At 42.1% G+C, this 27,610-nt stretch overlaps 2 protein-coding genes across 2 annotated transcripts; one reads left to right on the forward strand and one right to left on the reverse strand.

Moving 5' to 3' along the window:
- Positions 1-441: 441 nt before the first annotated feature.
- LOC127786092 (protein unc-13 homolog) lies at positions 442-4,097 on the forward strand. The gene is made up of 4 exons (XM_052313415.1): positions 442-1,960; positions 2,025-2,468; positions 2,553-2,739; positions 2,833-4,097. Exons 1-4 carry the CDS (start codon positions 566-568, stop codon positions 3,780-3,782), a joined length of 2,976 nt encoding a protein of 991 aa, XP_052169375.1. The 5' UTR covers positions 442-565; the 3' UTR covers positions 3,783-4,097.
- Positions 4,098-12,146: 8,049 nt separating this feature from the next.
- Positions 12,147-17,923, reverse strand: LOC127753022 (very-long-chain aldehyde decarbonylase GL1-5-like). The gene is given in 12 exon segments (XM_052278474.1): positions 12,147-12,519; positions 12,521-12,582; positions 12,673-12,714; positions 12,717-12,849; positions 12,946-13,044; positions 13,129-13,329; positions 13,658-13,765; positions 13,853-14,234; positions 14,799-15,018; positions 16,716-16,948; positions 17,057-17,280; positions 17,745-17,923. Coding segments are annotated over 12 exon segments (1,863 nt in total). The 5' UTR covers positions 17,805-17,923; the 3' UTR covers positions 12,147-12,420.
- Between the last annotated feature and the right edge of the window lie 9,687 nt (positions 17,924-27,610).

A 27,610-nucleotide genomic window follows, 5' to 3' on the forward strand; every position in this document is an offset into this window, starting at 1 on the left:
CACATTTGCCCTTCATCTACTTCATCTTTTTCTCTGGTTATTAACCATGTTTTGATTACATATGAGGATCAAGCCATCGTTAACTCATAGATAAATTACAAATTAATCGGTTAGTTAGTACTAGTACTTCATTTGTTTCAGTTGTTTCAGTTGTTTCAGGTTGTAAGTCGTTTTGACTTTGGTCAAAGTTAAACTATTTTAAGTTTAGCTAAGTTTGTAAACAAATATAGTACTCATTAAATTATTTATATTTTCATAGTATATTTGTTTTAGGTTGAAAATTTTACTAATTTTTTTTACAAATTTGATCAAACTTGGATCAGTTTTACTTTGATCAAAGATAAAACAACTGAGGGAGTATAAGCTAGCCTGATAAAACACGTGCCGGAAGAATTCAATGGTTGAGCTGCAAGCCCGGCACCGAAATAGTTGAGCTCCATTTGGGCTCCCCTTTTTGGGCCGCATCTGTCGTGGTCGCCGCGCGTCTCCCGCCTCCTCGACGTCGCCCGCTGCGTGCGCGCGCGCTCGCTCCGTCGTCGCCACGGCCGCCCGGAACGGCGGCGAGATGGGGCGCCACCAGCGTTCGGGCTCCCTCTCGGTGACCTCCTCCGCGACGCCCTCCTCCGACGCCACCGAGCTCGACTTCGCCGCCGCCGCCGACGTCGGCTGCCCGTTCGGCCGCGTCGACGCGCTCGGCCCCGTCGAGCTCCGCGAGACCGCCTACGAGATCTTCTTCATGTCCTGCCGCTCCTCCTCCGGCGGGAACACCGCCGGCGCAGCGGAGGTGTCGTCGCCGGTGGCCGGCCCGAGGGGCGGCGGCGGCTTCGGCGCCAGCCGCGTCAAGAAGGCGCTCGGGCTCAAGGCGAGGCGGTTGTCGTCGTCGTCGTCGTCGTTGGCGGCATCGGCGGCGATGGTGGCGCAGCCGATGATGGTGCGCACGCTGAGCCAGACGTCGGGGCCGGCGTCCCCGGGGCGTGGGCGGCGGCCGATGACGTCGGCGGAGATCATGCGGCAGCAGATGCGCGTGACCGAGCAGAGCGACGCGCGGCTGCGGCGGACGCTGATGCGCGCCGTGGTCGGGCAGGTCGGCAGGAGGCCCGACACCATCGTCCTCCCCCTCGAGCTCCTCCGGCAGCTGAAGCCGGCGGAGTTCGCCGACGGCGAGGAGTACCACCAGTGGCAGTTCCGGCAGGTGAAGCTCCTCGAGGCCGGCCTCATCCTCCACCCTTCCCTCCCCCTCGACCGCCTCAACTCCGCCGTGCTCCGCTTCCGCGAGGTGATGCGCGCCACCGAGATCCGCGCCATCGACACCGCCAAGAGCTCCGACGCCATGCGCACCCTCACCAGCGCCGTCCACGCCCTCGCCTGGCGCTCCGGCGTCGGCAGCGGCGGCGGCGACGCCTGCCACTGGGCCGACGGCTACCCGCTCAACGTCCTCCTTTACGCCTCCCTCCTCGCCGCCATCTTCGACCACCGCGACTGCACCGTCGTGCTCGACGAGGTCGACGAGCTCCTCGACCTCATCAGGAAGACGTGGCCGACGCTGGGCGTCACCAGGCCCGTGCACAACGTGTGCCTCGCCTGGGCGTTCTTCCAGCAGTACGTCGTCACCGGCCAGGTCGAGCCGGAGCTCGCCGCCGCGGCGCTCGCCGTGCTCGCCGACGTCGCCGCCGACGCCAGGGGGACCCGCGACGCGGTGTACGGCAAGGCGCTGCTCGGCGCGCTCGGCGCCATGCAGGAGTGGTCCGAGAAGCGGCTGCTGGACTACCATGACAGCTACGAGAAGGGCATCGGCGGCGCCCCCACCGAGGGCATGGAGATCCTCCTCTCCATCTCGCTCGCCGCAGGCAAGATCATCGCCGACCGTGATGCCGCCGCCGACGCCGACGCCGCAGACAACTTCGCCGGTGACCGCGTCGACTACTACATCAGGTGTTCGATGAAGAACGCCTTCACCAAGGTGAAGTTCTTGGGTTCAGAATCACAATTTGTGTTGCATCAATTCATGTTCGTTTTGATTCCAGATTCTCGAGAGCGGAATGGGCGACGGCGACGGCGAGCCGGGGGTGGTGCTGACGCAGCTGGCGAGGGACACGGAGGAGCTCGCCGTCGTGGAGCGGCGGAGCTTCAGCCCGGTGCTGAGGCGGTGGCACCCGGCGCCGGTGGCCGTCGCGGCGGTCACCCTGCACGGCTGCTACGGCGTCGTGCTGAGGCAGTACCTCGGCAAGGTGACCATCCTCACGGAGGAGCTCGTCCGCGTGCTCCAGTCGGCGAGCAGGATGGAGAAGGCCATGGCGCAGATGACGGCGGAGGACGCCGCCGACTGCCGCGACGACCGGGCCAAGGCCATCGTCGGCGACATGGAGCCCTACGAGGTGGATTCCGTCGTGATGGGCTTGCTCAAGGTGTGGATGGACGACAGGTTCAAGATCACCATGGACTGCCTCGCCAGGGCCAAAGAAACCGAGGTAATTTCGTCGAACACCTTGTTGACGCCAAACTTGAAAAATCATTTTTCATACTTACCATTGATTTGTAACAAAATGTGTTAGAGCTGGATACCAAAATCCAAAGATGAACCTTTCGCCGGGTCGGCGATGGAGATGATGAAGCTGGCTAAGTATACCGTCGATGAGTTCTCCGAGATCCCGGCAAGCGCGAAAGATGAGGTGGTGCAAGACCTCGTCGACGGCCTCGAGGCGATCTTCCAAGAGTACATCTCCTTCGTCGCCTCGTGCGGTGAGACACATCCACTCCAGTGACAAGAAGTCAACGATTTGACTATTTGTAGTGTTCAGATCAAGCTTACATGTCTTCGTCTTTGAATCATAGGGGCCAAGCAGAATTACCTCCCACCGTTGCCGCCATTGACGAGGTGCAACCAGGACTCGGGCTTCTTCAAGCTGTGGAGGAAGGCGGTGCTGCCGTCGTGCCAGGCGCCGGAGGGCGGCCCACGCGGCGTCGGCGTCGGCGGCTCGCACCACGTCCCGCGGCCGTCGATCAGCCGCGGCACGCAGCGCCTCTACGTCCGCCTCAACACGCTCGAGTACGTCCTCACGCACCTCCACGCCATCGACAAGTCGCTCGTCGCCGCGCCGGCGCCACGCTTCGACGGCGCGCGCGCCGCGGCGAAGTCGGCGATCGCCCGCGTCGCCGAGGTGGCGGCGTTCCGCCTCGTGTTCCTCGACTCGCGCCACTCCTTCTACCACGGCCTCTACGTCCGCGGCGTCGCCGACACGCGGATCAGGCTGGCGCTGCGCGCGCTGAAGCAGAACCTGACGTTCCTGGTGTCGGTGCTCGCCGACAGGGCGCAGCCGGTGGCGGTGCGGGAGGTGATGAGGGCGTCGTTCGAGGCGTTCCTCATGGTGCTCCTCGCCGGCGGCGGCGATCGGAGCTTCGCGAGGGGGGACCACGCCATGGTGGAGGAGGACTTCCGGAGCCTGAGGCGCGCGTTCTGCACGTGCGGCGAGGGGCTCGTGCCGGAGGAGGTGGTGGCGCGCGAGGCCGAGGCGGCGGAGCGCGTCGTGGAGCTCATGGCGCGGCCGACGGACGCCCTCATCGACGCGTTCGGCGTCGCCACGTCCGAGTCCATCGTCGCCGCCGTGGGGCGCGGCGGCGACGACGGCGACGGCGGCTACGGCGGCGTGACGCCGGTGCCGCCGACGTCGAGGCGGTGGGACGCCGCCGACGCGAACACGATCCTCCGCGTGCTCTGCCACCGCGACGACGAGGCCGCCAGCCAGTTTCTGAAGCGCACGTTCCAGCTCGCCAAGCGACGATGATCATGCAAAAAAGCTTCGCGTCGTCCCGTCTCCAAGCTCAGCAATGGCGCAGCCGCGCAGTGTATCCATCGGAGTTGAAGAAGACGGTAGCTACACGCCATACAGCTCTAGATTTTTGCGATCTTTGCAGTCGGAATTAAACCTCATAATCTCTCGAACGAACTGTAAACCCAACACAAATACGAATATGTAAAATTTTCTGGCACGGATCTGAAAGTTTCAATATTGGTGTCATTCCTATGTAGTTACATTCGAAAGTTTTCTAGCGAAAAAGCTTACGATAATTTTGTTCAGTACTCCCTCCGTTTTTAAATATTTGACGTTATTGACTTTTTTAAATATGTTTAACCGTTCATTTTATTTAAAAAATTTAAGTAATTAATAATTTTTTTCCTATAATTTGATTCATTGTTAAATATACTTATATGTATACATATAGTTTTACATATTTCACATAAGTTTTTGAATAAGGCGAACGGTCAAACATGTGCTTAAAAAGTCAACGATGTCAAATATTTAGAAACGGAGGGAGTAATTTCCTACAACGCCCGCTCGCTCCCCATCCACAGTCCCCACCCTCCCACTCCACCTCGCTATGCTCTCCGCTGTATCCGCCCTCGACGCCGTCTTTGCTCCACGCGCCACCACCTTCGCCTACCGCGGCCGCCGTCCGCTACCTCTGCTCCATCTCCAATGCGTCCTGGTTCTTCCACGTCGCGATCCCGCGCCAGCCCTTTGGCCCTCGCCACGTCCGCCGCCTCCTCACCACCATCTCTCGTAAGGTTGTCGATGGCCGTCCGGAGGCGAGGAGGCCTTTGAGGGGGGACATGGAGGTCGGCGGCGAGCGCGCATGGAGAGGGAGGAGGCAGGCTCGCCCGCTCCGCCCCGCCCCGCCCGGCATCGTATAGTGAGGAGAAATTTTTTTAATTATTTTCTAGCGTAACTGAAATGTGCGCCTCATGTTTTTTATCAAATTGCCAAGTCAATGTCTCATGGGATGAATAACTATTCAAAGGAGCCACGTAGATGCCACATCAGCCAAAAACTGTAACTGGCACGTGGGCCCTCATGTTTTTTATTGAATTGGCACGTTAGCGCCACGTCAATGCCGCATAGGACAAAAACCTAATCAAAGGAGCCACGTATGCGTCACATTAGCCAAAATTGGTGATAATACCACGAAAGGATCTCGTTTGTACTGGTTTTATAAGTTTGGGATGTATTGTATCCGGTTTTACAGTTAAATGACGATTTTGTAATTCGGTGTTAAAAGATGCGATAGAGAGATCTCCGGTGTACTTTCTCCGTTATCATAAGACGAGATCTTTTGGGACGCTCATGGCCCAGAGTTCTTAGCCCGTGATGATGAAGCCTCTGCCTCCGGATGCTTCGATCGGCTTCTCGGCCCGCCGCCCCTGGTCTCGTCGTCGTGCCGCTCGAGACGGACTGCATGCTCCGCCGGCCCTAGAATTCCCTCCTCCTGAGGTCGTCGCCGCGCCGGCACGGCGAGCCGGCGAGCGCGGCCACGGGTTCCTACCGGCGCCGCCGCCGTCCACCGTGAGTTTCTTCACTACTGAAACAATTCCGTACTAGAGTGTAAACAATGCCGATAAATTTAGGTATAGATGTGTTTGCAAATTCTGCATTCGTCAAGGCAGCTACAGGATTACTGCTACTGAAAAAAACTCTGCATTTTGGTATTTTATTGCATGCTATCTTCTTTATGGAATTATGGATATGTCACGTATATGAGACTGCATAACAATTACTGGTGGGTTTCTTTGTTGGCACAGAATGCTGCCATTCATTACCAGTGTTTTGATAATAGGAGATGAGATGAGATAGTTCAGTAAATTTTTTTAGATAATGGGAATTTATAAAACCTGGCTTCTACACCAACGGGGGTGTATACAGCCACAGAATATCCAAGCAAACAAGCTTAGTTCATACACACAAGTTCACAAACAAAAGAAGCACAAAGGCTCAAGCACCTTACATAAAACTAAAAGAGCACAAAGACTCCCTACGCCTTTCAAAGTGAAAAAACCTTCCAAACAAACTAAAAACCACATTCCTCCTTTAACCGCTTTCTCATGTTCCATCCATCTTTACCAAAGAAGTGCATGACAGATGTCTCTAACAGTTTGCATCCTTCCTTCATCACATCGCGCTCATCTTCTTTAAGCAGCAAGGACCATTGTCGAGCCCAATACGTCCCCCTGAAAATAACCTACAAGTAAGAGTTAAAATTGGAGCCATTGAAGACCACATCATTTCTAGAAATCCACATTGCCCACAACAACGTCGCAATCCCTGTAAAGATTTGGTACTTTAGCCTAGACTGTAAACCCTTTAGCCAAATCCCAAACATATTAGCAACATTGTTAGGCGGATTTATCCCAAATGTTATAAAAAGGGTACTCCAAACAAATCTAGCCACATGACAATCAAAGAAGATATGTTGTATCGTTTCATTGTGGTTACAAAAATAACACTTAGTGCTGCCCTTCCAATTTCTTTTTGCTAGATTGTCCTTCGTGAGAATCACTCCCTTCTTTAAATACCAGAGGAAGATTTTGTTTTTCAAAGGAATTCTAAGCTTCCAAATTAAATCCTTCATTGGTACTACATTCTCATACATAATCATTTTATACATGGAACTAACCGAAAATATTCCGGTTTTGTTAACTTTCCAAATAAGCTTGTCTCTATGGTTTGAGAGCCTAACAAGAACCACTTTAGCCACTAGGTTAAACCATGCAACCAAATTCTCCCCCACCAAAGCAACTCAACATTTAACGGCACTTTATCTATAACATCCGCAACAATAGCATTCTTATTCCTTACAAGATTGTATAAATTAGGGTACAACTTTTCGAAAGAAAAATCACCAATCCAGCAATCCTCCCAAAATCTTATCTGAGAACCATCCCCCACCTTAAAGGCACCGCCTTTAAAATAGACATCCCTCACCACCATTAGCCCAGCCCAGAAATGTGAATCTCCAGGGCGTTTCTCGACTTGTGTGATGGTTTTTTTTTGTCAAGTATTTATTCCTAAGAATGTCCTGCCAAACCCCTTCTTCATTGATGAGTTTGTACAACCATTTGCTAAGCAAGCATTTGTTTTATATCTCTAAGTTCTGTATACCCAAGCCACCACATTCCTTTGGTTTGCACAATACACTCCATCTTACTAACCTATACTTCTTATGTTCATCACATTGCCAGAAAAATCTAGATCTATAATAGTCTAGCTTTTTGAGAATACCCTTAGGGATCTCATTAAGGACAGTAAATAGCTAAGCTGAACCATAGCAGATCAAACTACTCTGATGCTACATCTGTTCTTGGAGATTGAACATCTGTTTCTTGTACCATTACATGGTTCCATGGAACATATGGCACATCCCTGTATAACTTATTCTGCATTGACAGGCAACCAGAGCATCAAACACGAGCAACAGGGCAGAACCAATGACGAATTGCAGCCGACCACACTTTCTGCATGTCGAGCACCATGTCTCCGCATTCGTGCTCACTCCATCCCTCCAGCGCGTGAACGATTCCAGCGATACGCCATGCGCTCATGACCCTCCTTGGTAGCCAATTCTGCCAAATAAGCTCAAAATTCTGTACTTAAGACCATTCTGTAAAGCTCTTTCAGAGTACGTTGCAGCTCAACAGTTTATTAATTACCTCACATGAATGCATGTTGTGCAGAGTTTTAGGAACAACCATTGCAGGAGTCGTCCAGTAGGTGCAGCAGTTGTTGCGTATCATTCTCGGTGGAAACTGTGAGTATGGGATGAAGTGTGCTCCTTTCTGTGTCCTGAATTGTTCCGTAGCATCTAGATTTTCCCCAATTAACCAAACCTGAAGAAATTTTGAGAGCAACCTGTTATGCCACTGGTTGATCATTAGGCATAAGTTCTCTTAATCCGCATATGGCACTCCCTGTTAATTTATCAAGAGAAAGTAAGAATTCTGTTGTCCCTGTTTTGGAAAATGAAAGATTGTTGGCCACATTTTCTGGCATTTTCGACTTAAGTAAATGATAGCCCTGCTTGTTTGTCATTATGACCTGCACACGAAGGGCGGTTTGTATCATTTTGACGTACTGAAATTTCAATCACATGCAGAAAATGGCAACAAGTAGTTTTTAGCTAAGAAATTTCCATGTGCCGAAAATATTTCTGAATTTCTTGAGTATAGATGAATACTGTGAATTATACTACTATGTGAATACTGTTCGTAGTTACTTTTTTTTTACTGCATGTTAAGACCAAACAGCAAGTTCATATACACTATTGTAAGTCCTTGGTACTTATGGAGTTATTGTACAGTTGTTTAACATGCTTCAGTCATCATGCATTTTTCTCTCATATCTATAGATCTATTGTACAGTACTTACGGAGCTATTGTCAAGTACTTATGGAGTTATTGTACAGTACTTGAACTAAAACTTTTGAAATATTTCTGAACTTAGCTGCTTTTGTTTTCCTTTGGTTTAGATACTCTACTTTTGTTAAGGGCATTGCAGTATACAATGAGATAGTTAAGGGGTATTTTTACAAAAAATCCAGGCTGTGTGCGGGCGGCTTTATGCAAATGTGCATCAAATAGGTGTGATAGGGTGACCTCGAACTATCCTGGCCGTTGGGATCCAAGAGAATGGTGGAGATTGAAATTTCCAAATTTTCAACAGTTGGACTGTTTTCACCTGATATGTACTCATTTCTAGAGAAGCTTCTAGGATCTTAACACAGATTGACTGGAAAATATGTCCAAGCGCAGTTGCTGATTCTCGTGGGCAATTTTCTTACTACATAATCCTGATTCCAAGCTGGCTAGCTACTTGATACTAGTTCCTCGCTTCCTTTTAATAAGGTACTCTCTTTTGTTCATTTTTTTAATCACAATTTTGTTGATCTTTTTATATGTTTAATGACATATTACTGCATGCTAGTTGTACTATCTATTTTTTTACCATTAAAACATGATAAATAGAAGCATATCATTCACTCTCAACTACTAACCATTATCTTATAAGAGCAGGTACTCTAGCAGGCTATAAACCAGCTTTAAATATATTTTAAAAAGATAAATGAGGAGAGAGAACAACAGCAGGCTATAGATTTATAGCCAGTTGTAGCACGGACTCCAAGACACGGGGTGTGTATTACAGGTGGGACCAGGTATTAATAGTGTACTAGTATGTAACTATTGTATGAATAAGCTATTAGATTGGCTACAGATAAATTAGAGCTAGTAGCTGACTATGCTATTAAACTTGTTCTAATCGGCTAAAAAGGAAGAAAAAAATATACATCGTTTTCAACACAATAAATCCAGTGATGACCTATGCTCTGGCCATTTAATCTAGATGTACTAATAGTGGTACTACTGATGTTTCAGCCCTATTGATTGCGGAGAGCAAACGGAGTTGTCTGCATATGAAGGAAGAACGTTGCAAAGTAGTACCAACTAACTTACCTTTCTGATGGGCCTCATAAATCATCGTCATTAACTTACCTTTCTGATGGGTCACTCTTATATCAGTATTATTCCAATACTCTGCATAATTGCAACTGGTCACAGAATTCACAGTGTTTGGTCCTTGTGCTTTTTATCTGAAGAAAGGAAGATGCATATAGTACTTCCTTGATGCTGACTCGTGGTACAGAAAAACATCGCTTTAACTGCTGTTTATTTATTAGGTCCTTCGATTATGAGACGTATAAATGAAACATTGTGCTTATTACACAGTGCAAATGTAGATTACTGTTGGTGGCTGGCTGCTACCCTTCGCCGTCGCCACCAGGTAGCACGGCGTGCACCGCCCATGGCGCCAGCACCACGTACTGCGTTGCATGCACGTAGATATATACAAATAAATTAATCATGTTTAGGTTCCATTTTGTTTGAAAGCGAAAACATTTCGAAAGGGAAAGATAGAAACTGAAAGAAATTTCGGGCGAAAATTTTCAAAATTCTGGTTGAATTTGAACAAAAGTTTATAGAGCCATGATCATGTTAAGTTCATGCGGCTTTGGACTGTTTGGTGATAAATGCAGATATAATTAGAGGCATATGGATGCACCTTGAAGCTGCCAAGTTTCTTCCATGGCCACTCGGTGAAGATACCGGGTTTGGTGACCAATTCAGGCTAGCTGAGCTCGTACAGTACTTGCTAGCGCTGCTGCTACTACTGTTTTCAGGGTTAGTGATTTACTGAGCTCTGTTCTTGCTCAATTTACAGACTCCTTACGTGTGTTTGATACGTACATAGGGTGACAGGTTTAATTAGTTGACAGAATGACAGATATCATTAATTATGCATCATGATTCACGGTGAATGACGGCAAAAATTCATTAGGTTGGCAACAGGTGTCGTCTATTTAGATTAGAGAACCTTGCCTTGCACTGCTACCCAAACCCAACAGTATTGTGTTATTATCCCATGGTGTTGAGTTATGTCTTGTCAACCTATACCCATGGAAGAACTTTGCTTTCCCGTCTCAAGTGTATGGATGATCTAATTACCATGTAGAGTTACTTAAAAGGGATTTAACCTATACAATTTTCCTACCGAGGATGAACTCATGCAAGATTAGTCACAACTGTCTCTCCTTTTTAATTGTTAAAAGTTGTCAATGCACAGGTTCATTGAAGGTTTGAAGCATTGTAAAGTAAAACCCATCACCTTTTTCTTGGAAGTGGATTTTTGTCCCTCGAGAGGACATCCCCTCGTTTTGTGCATGTCGTTCAAAATGTTATAAAAAAAAATTTAAAAAAATATCAAGATAGATCAATATATGATATATCTTTTCGTAAACATGTGAGCTAAAATTTGACTTATACTATTCGAAACAAAAATAACAAATTTGACCGTGAATTACACGTTCTATTCATAGTCATATTTATTATTTTTGTTTCTACCTGTATAAGTTGAATTTGAATTTGCATGCTTGTGAAGTGACATATCACATATTGATCTATCCTACTATTTTTTCTTAAATTTTTTGATGACTTTTTAAGTAACATGCAAAAATGAGGGGATATCCCCTTAAAGGATAATTTGAGTTTTCCCTTTTTCTTTGTTAATATAGGGTTTTCACAGTCTGTTACTCCTACTAGAGTACTAGCTACCTACTGCTTGACAGTTAAATGCCTTGTCAGTCAGATTGTTGGCAAGCCGATCAAGCCTTGAACATAAAGCATTATGTCGATTTCATCTTTAAACAGTTCTCTCAATCGATTGAACCTCCAGGTGTCAACACACATTACTATGTTCTGCCTCCCAAAGCAGGTGGCGGATTTCGGGCAGAAGTTCAATGTCATAGTTGATGTCAGGCTGTCCCAATCTTAGGTGTCCAGATAATGTACAATGAGTTCATTCTCCGTTTGGGACACATAATTTAATTTCATGGAATATACTTCCAACTTCTAACTTCTAAGAATCAAAAAAGTTTTCCTCGTTCCAGATAGGGCCTTAAATAGCTCTCTTGCATTGTTGATCATGTGCACTTCACCTGCACGAGTTTTTTTTTTTTTTTTTTGCTGGGTCGGCGAAAGCTGGCCGAAGTTTATTTTTAGAATTGTGAGTAAGAATTAAGAAAGTGTTCAATTATCTGCGTGCCCTCTAATTGTAATAGTATATTGAAAACAATACTTTATGTTTATACATGTGTGGGGGTAGCATTTTTAAAATAATAAGAGCATAAGAAGAGAAACTGGGGCAAATGACCAGAAGTCCTATAGGCTACAACAACTTACATTTGGAAAAAAGTAAGACACTACAAATTATGTTCCGAAACAAAATAGGAGCAGGTAATTCCAACAATAATATCGTTACTCCTTAAAGGATGAGTTGGATGTGTTGGATGATGGTGTGTTTTACACCCACCCCCATCAAGATATTTTTTAGCTAGATGTGTATATACGTGTGTATTATTATCTTTAGTAAAAAGTACATTCTTATCATGAATGTACATGTACATTTTTTATTCATCTTATATTTATATATGCAAGTGTAATAATAATTTCTGAACTGAGGAAAATTTTTTAGATCTCAACTCTATATCTTATAGGGTGGACTTGTTGGCTAGTTAGCCATAAATATCTACAAGGTATGTATTTAAGATCACGTTAGCATCACCATTCTCTTGAGGGTACTAAGTGGTTTTGTTATTTCCTTTGAAGGCAGGATGGGGTATCTCTTAGTTGGGAGTTAGAAATTCAGCTCAGAGAGGACTTCTGATGCATCGAGATCGATCAACCATCAAGATGAGATGCACAATATCTTCGGAAAGCTAGGCTCATAGAACCCCAAAGCATTCATGAGTTGATCCGTAATTCCGTATGCTGGAAAAACATTCATGAGACTGCATAACAATGCCAAGAGTGTTTTGTTGCTGAATTACACTATGGACTAAAAAGGACAGATACTTATACAGAAAGTAGCCATGGCCAGTCTTTGATCAAAGGAGATGATGAACAATGTTTTAAAAACCATGGCAGATGAAATTACTCAGATACTATATCTCTTCTTGCCAACAGAACATCTCTCTTTCTGATACGGTGACCACATAGCATAATCCAGCTAAAACTTATTCTGATACTTTGCAACTGAATCATCAACCTTGAGCAACTGGGCAGAACCCATGCATAATTGCAGCAGACCAAACTTTGTCCATATCAAGCACCTTGTCACCACATTCATGCTCATTCCATCCCTCCAACGCATGAAGAATTCCCGCGATTCGCCATGCGCTCATAACCCTCCTTGGCAGCCAATTCTGTCAAAAAAAAAGTTCAAAAATTTTGTGATTAGATCATGTGAAGTTCGTCTGAATCTCTGGATTATTTCAACAGGTTATTACTACTACCTCGCATGAATGCACATTCTGCAGCGTTTTGGGTACAGCCATTGCAGGAGTTGTCGAGTAGCTGCAGCTGTCCTTGCGTACCATCTTTGGAGGAAATTGTGAGTATGGGATAAACAGAGTTCCTTTCTGTGCTCTGAATTGTTCAGCAGAATCTAGACCATCACCAATTAACCAAACCTGAAAATTTTTGGTTTATTAGGCAATGATATTTCTCTTATACATTCTATTCATTTGTCCAGAGAATGTAGGAAAAATGAGGAAATCTATTCTTACCTTTGCGGTGCCTGTTTTCGAAAACGAAAGATTGTCAGCTACAGTTTCTGGTATTTCTGGCTTGAGTAAATGATAATCTTGCTTGTTTGTCATCGTGACCTGTACAAGAATAGTGGTTTGTTACAACATGGTATCCTTTTGCATGCTATAAAATAAATCAGAGGTGAGTAGTGGATTAATTACTTTGATATTTTTCTTGCATAATGCTTGCGCTACAGCACGCGCCACCTTGGAAACATTTCCTGCAAGAATTGCTTGGTCTGTGCCTTGGGGGATACTGTTGACAACCACTGCAGCAGCTAAGCTGGTTCCATCGACAATTCTTGCTCCCAACTTTGGGTATTTCAGCAGATATTGTTCTCCACTTTTATTCAGGGTATGTGCCTTATATTGAAGATATTGTATGTCAATTACCAGTTCAACCATGCATGAGTACATAATTCCCTAATTTCTACATATTGTATTCTCATGAAATGTACAGAATTTATTAGTTCTGTTGGACTACTGTCAACGGACTCTTTGCTACTTAATTTTTTTATTTTCCTACCTTTATGACTAAACCTTTTCCCTGAAGATAAACAATTATTAAGCACTAACTGTTTTATCTTGACTAAAATTTGGCAGTACATGTGGACATATAGCTAACATCTGAATTCTGAAGTATGGATGATAATGTTTCAACTTGCTCTGAATTCATTAGGAAATGAGCTACCTGATTCAGGAGTCCAAGGCTTACAACTTTAGCCCCATTCTTGTCAGCTTCACATACCGCCTTTTCGATAAGATCATTGATAGCTTCCTTCTCCCAATCCAATCCATACTGCACAAAACAAAATGTTTCTAACCTGATTATCAATTTATCATGCACACCATCTGTGAATCATGCACTGAACATGGTTACTCTTACATGGAAACTGTATCTTGGTATGGCCCATGACTGCATCCTGATCTTCTTCATGACATTCCTCTCAACAGTGAATGAAGAACCGTACGTCCATGTCAGCACCATGGAGAGCCATGACAGAGGCCACATCATCCTCATGTACCACCTGGAAACGTAGGGCCTGGACGCAAATTCGGCGAAACCGGGCCTCATGTGGTAGATGGAATGCAGGGTGGTCAGGTGTGTAAGGTGAACCACATCCACTGCTTCTTCTTCCTCATTGTTCTTCAGTGAGTTCTCATACAGAGTGTCTGATGACTTGTCCATGGTGTTGTAGATATAATCGTAGAACGGCATGAAAAGGGAGTAGTTTGTCCGAAACTGAGTGTGGTGCAGAGAATGAAACCTAATATATCACATAAGTTCAGATTATTATAACAGTGAAAACAGCATGTATGATCAAGTTATTTATTTTGCAGAGTGACATGCACATCATCTTCTTTTATTTGGCTTTTTCAATAACTATAGACCATGTGCATCCTAGCTATGCAGATATCAGGAGTGGTTTTAGAGTATATTGTATCCAAGATCAATAAAGCCTCCTTTATCTTAAAAGAAATACTGAAAACCGTAAAATTTCTCCAATATAAAATATGGTACTTCATCCCTATGCTTTCTTAAAAACTGTAAAGTTACTCTTTTACATACTCCCTCCATCCCAAAATGTTTGACGCCATTGACTTTTTTAAAAATATTTGACCGTTCGTCTTATTCAAAAATTTAAATAATTATTAATTCTTTTTCTATCATTTGATTTATTGTTAAATATACTTTTATGTATACATATAGTTTTACACATTTCACAAAAGTTTTTGAATAAGATGAACGGTTAAATATGTTTAAAAAAGTCAACGGCGTCAAACATTTAAGAAAGGAGGAAGTATTATTAAGAGACTGATGAAGTACTTACGATGGCGTGTACATGAGATACTTGAGAGGAGGGAACCATGTGAAGAGCCAGCTGGGTACCAACTCGAAGTTGCAGTGCCCCATGTTGTTCATGAAATCAATGTAAATCAAATACATCTCGAATGCAATTATGGAAGCAGTTCCAGTCAACGCACAGGCGATCAGTGGGATCGAGAAGAGCAATTCGTAGGCAACGAGCTCAGCAAACGGATGGATGACGGCTGCAACAACGTTAGGAATTGTAGGTAATGAACATATATGCATTTAGGTATATGTATCTGCTTGCTCAATTACAAATACTGCAGTCTGCAGGGTTCTCTGCTTCTGCAGTGTAACCAGTAGACACTATTGGTTATTTTTTTTAACAGTACTTAAAGAAAACACCATAATCTTAAAGGGATTTTATGGTTATCAAGAATCACTGAATATATCGTGTTCTCTAATGTAAAATTTAGTACTAATACAAGTAGTGCATTATTTTACATTTGAAAAGCGATTTCTCCCATTACACATCCATTCAAATCACTTTAAAGTCAATTTATGGTACCGTCTTGTATATCTTAAAATTACAAGATGACACCAAAATCTATACTACTATTAAAAGATAGTAGTGGTGGTAGTGAATCTGCCACCACCACAATCACTGATCAGGGGCGGACCCAGAAATAGGCCAAGGCCTGGGCCGCCCCATGGAAATTTAGGCCCAACACAAAGTTACATGGTTGAAAGGAGGAAAAATAGACTTATTCCTAGTAAAAATGCATATTTCTCATTGGGCATTTCATCTCAGGCCCTGGGCCATGGACCAGTTTGCCCAGGGCCTGGGTCACTGATATATGGGCCATGGTATTAAGATTTGGGAGAGTCGCCCGTACTATATATACTGTACTATATAGACTTTAGCTCTTTAATTTTCTAAGCATGGCATTTTTGTTTGTTTCTTTAAGATGAAAGGTTGTGTTTCAACCAATTTTATTTTTTTAAAAAAATTTTAACAAGGACTTAATTTTGCTATTTTTAATAATCCGTTGCAAGTTGCAATGCACTGATATTTGGCTAGCTTACACGAAAAATATAGTACTTCTCGATACCTCTCAATAAAAAAAAACTCTTCCACTCAAAAAAAGGGGGGGAAAAACCCCTTAGAATGTGATTTCTCTCTTGTCTAAAAGTCTCTGATACGTTGTTCATGGACCACGTTTGCTTCTCCGCTTGGTCAGGCATTCAGCAACGGATTCGATGGGCTACATAAATTTAGCTCGCGATCGATCGGTCGGCTTACTTCGATCTCAATGGTCCATGAAATATCGTGTGTCCTTTGCATTCCTTAACTCACACACTCTCTAGGCCTACAATTATTGTTCAGGCATGCATTGAAGGAGGAGGGAATTGAAGTAGCGATCGACTGGCCACAGGAACACTTTGTGTTTCCTGAGGAACGGACACGCGCGACACTTGCATCTGACGAAGTACACCTCCTGTTTTGTGTCCTTATGGAAAAGACTTGTTTTTTACTTTGTTCTATTGGAAGATTACCGTGGTTTAATTTATCCCAAGGTTACAGGTCTAGTAATATTTTTGTCTCAAAATTTTAAGAATTTGTATTACCAAAATCTTAATATTCATTTAGAGGTTTGGGACGAAAGTAATATCATGTAATAGGTTGTTTGGAGCAATGATGGTACAACGAACTAGGTAGTACAACTTACTTGCTCTATTTCAAATTACTTGTAACTATTAGTATTGATTGAACTTTGATCATTGATAACTTTAGATGATGAATAAAAATTTTGTAAAAATATTTATGACGCAACACAATTCGATACTAATATAGAAGCTCAAAGGTTATTGCCTAAAAGAGAATGTAATGTTTGGAGCCTCGAGGATAAACCGTCTCTAGTGACAATTAATTACGTACATGTGATGGGCTCAGTGACGATTGAAGAGTGGTGGTGCGAGTGGTAGCGGGTGTAGAGAAAGTGGTGGTGCAACGCACGATGGAACCAGTAGTAGAGGAACTCCACTGGCCCCGCATGCAGCAAGGCGATCAGCCCCGCGCCATCCGTCCTCCACAGCGGTAAGTGTTGCCCGCCCGGTACGTACAGTGCGCCGAGGTATAGCAGGATACCGCTCAGGATGATCTGGTCGTCCCTACACGCACACCACCACGCACGTAACAGCACATCGACTATAATGAGGTTGAGCTAGCCGCCACGAACACCGTGTGGGTTGTACGTAATTTTATGGTGTTTGGCATACCAGTTCCTCTCGCGGTCAACCTGGTCGAACTCGATGCCGCGGCGAACAATCTGGCGGCGGCCACGGGCGTTTTGGAGGCGGGAGATGGTGATCCAGGCTTGGTTGTGCAGCATCCGCAGCAGCAACGACGGGAGGATGGCGATGTACCCGAGATCCACCTCACGCCACCCCTTGGTCGCCACCTCATACCACCCGTGCGCTACCCACGGCGCCAGCAACACGTACTGCATATGCACACATATACATGGATGAATCCATCCATCGAATTAACTCACATGTGCTATAATTTATAGCTGAAGTTACTGTTGTAATTTGTAAAGGTCGGAAGTTGTGTATACTGAATGTTTTTGCCTAATCAAAGACGATGTGGCAAAAGCTTATTTAACCATGTACTCTTTAACAGTTTATTTGCTGCACAGAGGTGCTGCAGGAAAGTTCATGCCCCTGCATAACTGATCTGCAGCAGATGCAAGAGAATTAATCTCATGCACTGCTAGCTGCACATGCGGCAATGTATGCTTTGATATCAAACAGAAGCTAGCCAACTCAAACAAGAACATAATGGTCATGGCGCAGTGCTGCCATGGATGGAACTAGAAGCTGTGCGTTAATTTGCTCGATCGAGCTGCCAGAAGACAGTGAAGTAACTGAATTAAGGAGAAGAAGATGGAAGGTTAATTTTGATTACCTTGAAGCTGCCAAGCTTCTTCCATGGCCACTCCGTGAAGAGTCCTGGGTTTGTGGCCATGGTAGACGATCTATGGGTGCAGAATCTTCTTGCAGCCTCTGGCTAGCTAGCTCTCGTTTCTGCAGTCTCAACACGGCAAGAGTCTTGCAAGAACTGGCCTGAGAATGGAGGACGGATATATCTCAATTTATAAACTCGACCAGGGCTTCGATCTAGCTGTGCGTACGTGTCAGAGTCTCATATACTACTCTTACATAGTGCTCCCCCATCTTAAAATATAAGAAATTTTAGTTGAATATAGCACATCATAGTACTTTAAATCCGGATTTAAGTTTGTTTAAGAACGGATAGAGTAGATGAGAAGTATGTTCAGATTTCGTTGCACTAGAATATATCCCATCAAATTAAATTTGCTTTTTTTTTTTTGACGGAAGGAGTACCAGAGAGAATGCCAGTAACTTCTGAATAATTCTACCTTCAAAATAAATATTCTTGCATTGATTGGGGTTGCTCGAAGGGAAGATATCGGTCCTTTATGAATCATGTGCGTCAGAAATAGGTAACTAGGGTCAGGTTTGTGATAGATGCAGCAGACGGCATGAATGTACCAAAAACAAAACGAGTTACTGCTAAGCTAACCTTCCTGTATTATTTTTTTATTATTATTTGTAACATAATTAACTGCAAATAATTAATATATATATATATATAATCGAATTCCATCATGAAAATGTTGTTTTTCTTTTTCCTACCAAAGCATTTCAACATTGATACGATCATTATGTATTTTTAGGTAATTCTTTACGGGAGGAGGACGGGTTATTAATTCCATTTTGATACTGAACAAAATGATAGTACAAGTTTCGGCGTTAAACCGGTGTTCGACGAGGGGTTTAAAGCTATGATCGATCGTCTAAAACTTAATAGATAGATTTTTATCAGGTTTGGGTCTTTCTGAAGATAATAGCTCTAGTGATCCGGCTATATTTTCTTATGTGGATTATTGATTTGAATACAAAGAGGAGAGCTTAAGGAACACAATCTTCTCCATCTGTTCGGGCAGTCTGTGTCTTTGAGAAGAGTAAAAAAGGGAAATTAAGAATAAAAGAAAAAGAGATGAGTCATTAACATATGATTAATTATTAATTATTTTAAACTTTACAAAGTAGATTAATATGATTTTTAAAACATTCTTATAAAATTTTAATATATATATATATATATATATATATATGTGTGTGTGTATATATATGTATACTGTTTAGCAGTTTTTTTAACGAATTGGCAAGCTGCCAATTTCATTGAATAGAGAAGGAGTAAACTTTACAAGTAAGAAAAACAAGGCTCAGGACCTTCGGTCCAAATGAGCTAAAATTATAAAGCAAGCCAGCTACCAAGATGCCTCGCTCCCACCCAAGACCATGTTTTAGCTTCCTCTTTAATTTTAGCCAACATACTTCCGGTAGATAGCTCTTTGTGCTGGAAAATTCTACAGTTTCTCTCGTTTCAGATTTCCCAGTTGACCAGGAGTGTTAACGTGTGGAGTGCTTTCTTTGGGGCTTTCTTCAAGTTAGCAGTGGCCTCTCTGTTTAGCAGTTTGAAAAGTGTGCACGTGAAAATCGAGGGACTTTTGTGCCTTTTTGTTTTTCAAACGAACGCTCAGTTCGGGAAGTCAGATTCCTACCCAAAACCACTTTTGAAGTGTTTGGGTGTTATCTCTATTTATTTTAGCCACCTGTTCTCTGGCTTCTCTAACTTCCTAATGTAGCCAGGATAATAATTAGGCCTTGAAAAATTTTACGGTTCTAAGAAAATATCTATAAATATCAAAGGTTTACACTAAATTTTGTTACTCGTCTCTCGATATCTTCTCAAGTACGATAAAAATAGCCATAGGCCTTGTATACATACATGTGTATATATATATATATATATATATATATATATATATATATATATATATATATATATATATATATATATATATATATATATATATATATATATATATATATATATGTAGATGTGTATATATATATAGATGTGTGTATATATGTATATGTATATATGTATATGTATATATATATGTATATATATATATATGTATATACATATATATATGTATATATGTATACATGTATATATATACATATATATATGTACATATATATATATATGTATACATGTATATATATACATATGTATATATATATGTACATATATATATATATATATATGTATATATATATATCCAATATACAGGGGTATCTGAGACGGCACTTACTCACTATCTTTGCTTGGTTAATTGTTGACTAGAAGCAAATTGTTTGCCATCATCTATTTCTTGATTCTTTATTATTATTATTATTATTATTATTATTATTACACACGCACACCCTACCCCTATGAGCACCTCCGGAAGACTGGGCCGGTTAATTGTTGACTAGAAGCAAATTGTTTGCCATCATCTATTTCTTGATTATTATTATTATTATTATTATTATTACACACGCACACCCTACCCCTATGAGCACCTCCGGAAGACCCTATGATTTCTTGATTATTATTATTATTATTATTATTATTACACACGCACACCCTACCCCTATGAGCACCTCCGGAAGACCCTATGAGCACCTCCGGAAGACTGGGCCGGTTAATTGTTGACTAGAAGCAAATTGTTTGCCATCATCTATTTCTTGATTATTATTATTATTACACACGCACACCCTACCCCTATGAGCACCTCCGGAAGACTGGGCCGGCATGTCTTGAGATTGACGAATCACCATAGGCGCCTCGCTGTCGACGGGTACGTCGTCTACCACTGAAAGAATAATTAGCCGTAAATGCGAGCACCCGTGTCAACTCTAGGATTTGAACCCGGGTGGGCTAGTTCCACCACAAGTAACCTAACCAGTTGAGCTATGCTCACTTCGCATTTTTTATTTTTTTTTTGCTAGCTGTTTTAATCATATATACACATTTATTGACACAGATTTTTTCCAGAGTACATAATAAAAAAAATAGAACTACGGCTCGAGAACGCCGGAATGTCAACCAGAACATTCAGAATGGAATTGATGACAAAGTATGGTAACCACGTTCGCATGAATGTTATGTCATATCCATTAATTTGAATAAGTTATTCTTTTCACTACTTGGGTATTCTTTCATTCTAAAATAAACAAATCTAGATAATATGGGATAATATATATCTCGGTATAGATTTACAGTATCAAAATATGTTATATGCCGTACAGTATTACGATATAATATATACCTCGGTACTGTTTATGATATTTAACCCAAATCAAATCTATCGACAAGTTCTCATTCAACATAAATTTGTCCATATATTCCACAGCAAAGCACATAGCTTTATCTAGCTAGCTTTTAATAACTTTGTAAGCCACGATCTGTACACTTGTAAGCCACAATGCAAGTACGGTTCAGCTCACCTGCAAAGCTGAGCGAAATTAATTAAGGTGAAGCCTGAACATTGTTACGAGTGACGGTGACAATGCGCATGAACATGGCCAGTTCCGTGTATACACTGCACACTGTACGTTTCGTTTCGTTGCACACACAATTAATCGTCGTCAGCCACGCTTTAATTTGTTCAACCAGATTTGGTTGCAAGTATTGGTTCGGTAATAATCAGATCGACATATAGAGTATACATGCACCACGCGTGCATTCTATCACTAATTAATTGACTATATTTTTTTTAGATAATGGATTTTCATTAATAATCCGGCCTCTATATCCACGAAGGATATACACAGCCAAAAAGATATAAGAGCACTTAGACTCAGATCTCAATAGATCAATAGAGAGAACACAAAACCAAAAGAAAAAGAAAAAACAACTACCGGCACATCCTTGCTTTCCGACATCCTCTCCTAAATCAGTGAGATTTGGAGTGGAAGTCGTCTAGTCGTCAACGCTCCTAGTGCGTCGTCGCCGCGAGCCTCCGCTGATGCCATCTTCATTCACTTCAGATGAGTTGATGTCATACGTCCCGGTTTAGCCCACCTTCATCCGTCGTTGCCTAGCCAAAACAAGCCAACCAAATGTAGGCCGACAGATCCATTTCCGCTTCGCTGAATTCCTAGGCCTCTGCCGCCCCTAGGGCCGTCACCATCTTCGGGATCCTCCTCCCCTCCTGGATTCCTAGCTCGTCACCACCCCAAGGGCTGTCGTCGGAGACCTCTGGAACCGCTGTCGAGGAAAATCAATCTCTTCCACCGGAATCCCAGGCATCTGCCGCCCCTAGGGCAGCCACCGTCAACGGGATCCGCCTCCTCACTGCGAACCTTGAACCGGCACTCAGGCTGCCACCGTCTCGGTTGGACGCTGCCCCTAGGGCCGCCGCCGCCGCCGGAGAAGCCTTCTGCCTGGACTCCCAGGCGATTCTGCCATACGCTGTTGCGAAAGATACCACCTCCACCCAATCCCGCTATCTCCTTGCCAAGGATACACCGGCGACACTTAGGCCACCGCCGTCCGAAGGGACGCCGCCGTCGACTCCAGAACACCTCAGCTCCCGCACTTAACAATCACATGGCTAGATCTCTGTCCTCCGTCGCCAACTTCACCACCGCGCCGAAGGGGACAGGCCACGCGCAGAGGAAATATACATATATATTGTTATAGTTCTTTTAAATTAAATACTTTTAAAGTTATTGATAGTCAAAATTATAAAAGTTTGACTACAATCTTGTCCAAAACGTCAAGAATTATAAAATCAGTGGGAGTACACGTTAAGTTTATAATAGTAACTTTCATATGCTGACTCGTGGCATTAATTTCGCGTGCCAGAATCAGCTAAAGCCTCAACCTAGCTCACATTCAATCGAGCCTTAATGTTTGCGGTGTATGTATACAACAACCTTAAAGCTAGCATCTATTACTATGATTTTAATTATATTTTGTTTTAATACGAAGAAACTGTAGTACATGGATTTTTCGTTTCTACAGTGCTCATATGAAACCGTTACAATATTACCATAAGATAAAATTGTGACAGTATATATAATTAGTTAAACTATATATCTCAACAATTTGATTAGCTGTAAACTTGTATCGATAAGAATCCTTTGTATACAGTGAGATTGACAACGTGTGATGAGATCCATATTGTCTCCTAGAGTTGTGTAATCTTCTACTCCTACCCCAGTGTGAATCGTTAAAAAATACTCCCTCCGCCTAAAAAAAATAAATGTCTAATATTTGACCATCCGTCTTATTTAAAAAAATTATGAAAAAAATTAAAAAGACAAGTCACGCATAAAGTATTAATCATGTTTTATCATCTAACAACAATAAAAATACTAATTATAAAAAGTTTCATATAAAACAGACGGTTAAATGTTGGACACGGGAATTTAGTGTTTGTTTTTTTAGACGGAGAGAGTAATTACTTGTATACCGTCAGATATTCAGGTTGTCAGACGACTAAGTACGACAGTGCATTTGGTTAGTGGTTGGTACCGGTACGCGGTACAGTGCAACTTTTGTTCTGTCACACACTTGGCTGGTTGGGTTTTAATTTCTACTTCTCTTGCTGATTAATTGGCACATGTACGGCATACACTACAGTGCTCAAAGCAAAAATTAAAAGAAAATAAAGAAAAAAACAAATGGCACGGCACGTATTTTAGAGGGAGAGGAGCGTTTTGCATGCAGCTTCTCGTTGCATGCTATTCAAATAACTAAGATTTTTTTTAGAAAAAAATGTCTCAGTTTATATTATTACCTGTTATTGTACTAGACAAACCATGCATGTGCGCAAGAGTAAAAAATTGATCTAACACGTGGAGAATATATATCAGATATGCATTTGGATTTATTTTTGTTTTCCTCCTTGTTTTTGGTGAATTTATGGAACGATATGATGGATATGCAATTGTAATATACTACATCGCTATTTTTTTCTTTAAAAAAGTTATAATTATTTAGATAATTGACGAAGGATATGCACATTTAAACTATAAAATGGCTTTCCGACGGAAGCATATTTGAAAAGCATATATAGATACAATAAAATTGTTGGTGTCATCCAAGATATATCTAATCGATATATAGTGTACTATATAGTTGGCATTCAGATCCTTAATTTGGATTTACTACAAGGAGCTGTATATGTAGTGGGTTGGATCGAGTTGGTTAAATCTTGTATCCATAAATATATATAGCTGTGTTTCAGTTTTAGTTGGTATAGTTATTTGTATAAAAAGCAGCCAGCCTTTTGGGATGGGATATTTTCCCTTCCGTTTTATATTATAAGCTCTGACTTTTTTGACTTATTAAGTTTGATCATTTTTTTTAAAAAAAAATACTCCCTCCGTTTCTAAATAGTTGACACCGTTGACTTTTTAGCACATGTTTAACCGTTCGTCTTATTTAAAAACTTTTGTAAAATATGTAAAACTATATGTATGCATATAAGTATATTTAACAATGAATCAAATGATAGGAAAAGAATTAATAATTACTTAAATTTTTTGAGTAAGACGAACGGTTAAACATAATTAAAAAAGTCAACGGCGTCAAATATTTAGAAACGAAGGGAGTATATAGCAACATCTAGAATATCGAATGAGTTATATTAAATATAATATTGAATATATCTTGATAGCGCGTCTTTTTCAATGTTAGTTTGTTTCTAAAAACTTAGTTAAATTTAAAGAAGTTTGTTTTAGAAAAATAGTTAATGCCAATTATAATATGAAATGTAGTAAATAGGAAATTAACTAAGAATATGAGTTTAGGTTGGGTTCAGAAGGATGATCCGGTGGTGCAATGGGGTGCAGGGGTAAAATTAATAAGATGTCGTGAAGTCATAGAACAGAGACGATGAGAATGGGTCGAATTATCATGTTTCTCGTGGCAGACGTCTGAATATGCCAACGATATATTTCCTCTTATCTCAAAATATAATAATTTAGAATCGAATTAGGCACATTCTAATTTAGGATCAATTAGACACATCCTATTATGATTAATCCGAATAGAAGGTTTATCCATCGTAATATTAGAATGTGTTTAGTCTGATATTAGGTTGCTATACTCCCTATGAGTTAATACTTTTTTTTACAAAGTCACAGCCTCAGAAAATAATTTTGGCAACTATTTTCTATTACAATATATATAGAATTATCAACAAATTACGATATTGAAGTATTATGGTTTATATTTCATATTTCTAAGACAAGTATTTTAGAAACTATTAATAATCAAATATTTTAAAGTTTAACATAAACCTTATTCACAATAATAAGTATTGTTAATTTGGAGGACGTATATTTGAAGATAGAGCAGAGTTGTGTACTTACTAGGCGTGACCGTGTGAGCTAGATTGGACATATTCCCTCCGTTATATCCGTTATATTTTAAGTGCAATCATGAGTTTTCGTGTCTAACTTTAATCGTCCGTCTTATTTAAAAAAATTTTTATAATTAGTATATTTGTTGTTATAAGATGATAAAACATTAATAGTATTTTACTCGTGACTTGTGTTTTTAAATTTTTTTTTAAAAAAATAAATACGACGAACGAGTACAGCGATTCGCTGTGAGATTGGACAAAGAACACATGCACGCGTGTAATTAATTAGCCTGGAACTCTGGACATGGAATACATGCATGCATGTCCGGTCGTCATGGGCGTCAACGACTCATAAATATCGACCTCAATTTGATCATAATGATCAGTAGCAGCACTGCCGCATGCTATGCAGCAATGCAACTCAAAAACCGTTGGCACCTTTTATTATAGGGCTCCTATAATCCAGAGAATTTCAAAGGAAATTTGAAGCATTTCAATTCAATCCTGATGATTTTTCTTTCATATTGCGTTCGCGAAATAAAAAGATTTTTCTTTCATATTAGCTTATTTGGAACAAAGGAATACGATTGGGAAAAACCAACCAAATTTGAAATGAAAAAAAAAATGCTAGTTCTTGTGTTTTGAAAATCATGTGTCAAATAAGCCCTATGTTACATGTGTATTTTAGGGTAGATAGGAGCAGATCTACACTATTTGAGGGGTGCTCACGATTGGCGGAGCCACCGCCCGGTGACCCCGGGCTCGTCGCAGCGAACACCTGTAAAATTTGTTATATTATGAAATCGAACACAAAATTTTCATAGCAAATAGTTGTTGTGGTTAGTGTTGGCAACTTCTTATGACAAGTTGGCAAGCACGATCGCAGGACCTAACGCTTTGCGGTGATCTTAGAGTCGCCAATCACCCCAATCTAGCAAAAGCTAAATCAATATGGGATTTTAATAAACTAAACCGGCTAGCGGAGCCGATCTAGATAAAACTATGGATAACTACCCGTCTCGCGAGTAAAACGGAAGGTTTTCAGGACAAAACTACAAAGAGGTGTCGCACTCTCGCAGCGGCAGCGGACGATTTACGGCACAAATCGACAAAGATGGACAAACTGAACTAGAACTAGAAGCAAAAGTAAAATAACGATTCGATTGATTGATAATTGGTTGATTTTTTACAATGAACCAGCCTTACCCTCTTATATAGGGGTTGGTCTTACCCTCTACATGTACTCCTCCACGTACTATTCGGGATAGAATCCAAAGGAAACCCGAAACATGCCTTCCCGAGCAAGGAAACCTCGAGACCCGGTGAAACAGTCCTGAACACGGACTCTGCCGGTCAGACCGGCCACACACCACCGGTCTGACTGGCCCACTGTTGGCGGTCTGGCCGGCTAGCACACGGCGGTCAGATCGGCCCTCTCAGAGAAAAACCGGCAGATCATCCAAACTTTAGCAATTTCCCTATTTTAATTTTAGGTGCCAAATTTGGGTGTAAACAGTTAGCTAGATTAATTGTTCTGGCTTTGAAAACTTTCTAGCTCTACCAGGAATCCAACCAAGAATTTTTTTTCAAGATATAATTTATCTATTTTTATCATATGTGCACCACTCAGGTCCGTTTAGTTCCCCAAATTTTTTTCCCAAAAACATCACATTGAATCTTTGGACACATGCATGAAGCATTAAATATAGATAAATGAAAAAACTAATTGCACAGTTAGGGGAGAAATCGCGAGACGAATCTTTTGAGCCTAATTAGTCCATGATTAGCCATAAGTGCTACAGTAACTCACATGTGCTAATGCTGGATTAATTAGGCTCAAAAGATTCGTCTCGCGGTTTCCAGGCAAGTTATGAAATTATTTTCTTTTCATTTGTGTCCGAAAAACCCTTCCGACATCCGGTCAAACATCCGATGTAACACCCAAAAATTTTCTTTTTGCGAACTAAGCAAGCCCTCAATGTAAACTTAAGCACTCTGCATCGATCAAAACTCAAGCAACACACTCTTCATTCCTTTCTACCTCCACCTATGGTAGGGGCGTAGGGCGATTGACTTCACTTGTACGAAGTCGTGAGAGATAGATCTCATCACTGCATGCACCATCTTCGTCTCGGTCGCCGGCCGGCCCACTTCATTCAATGAACACACGCGGCTGGCCGTTCGATATATCCATTGATTGATCGTACTCGATAGCTAGCCGCCGGTGCCCTGTGGCCACGGTGACAATGCACGCGTGATATCGCTGTGCAGTCCAAAGCCTAAGCTAGGTACATGCCCGTGAATGGCGACTAGCTAGCTCGGCCACAGTGTACTCAGTACAGCTGCCTCTCTACGGTGTACACAGTACGTACCGTAGTGCTGCACGCAATGCATCCTAGCTAGCTATTCACTCATTTTAAAATATACTCTCTCTCCATTTTGTATTATTACTCGTTTTGATTTTTTTTCTAGTCAATTTTTTTTTATGTTTGACCAAATTTATAGATAAATTTAGCAAAATCTACAGCAGCAA

Source organism: Oryza glaberrima, chromosome 10 (genome assembly GCF_000147395.1).
Source record: "Oryza glaberrima chromosome 10, OglaRS2, whole genome shotgun sequence".
Lineage (NCBI taxonomy): Eukaryota > Viridiplantae > Streptophyta > Magnoliopsida > Poales > Poaceae > Oryza > Oryza glaberrima.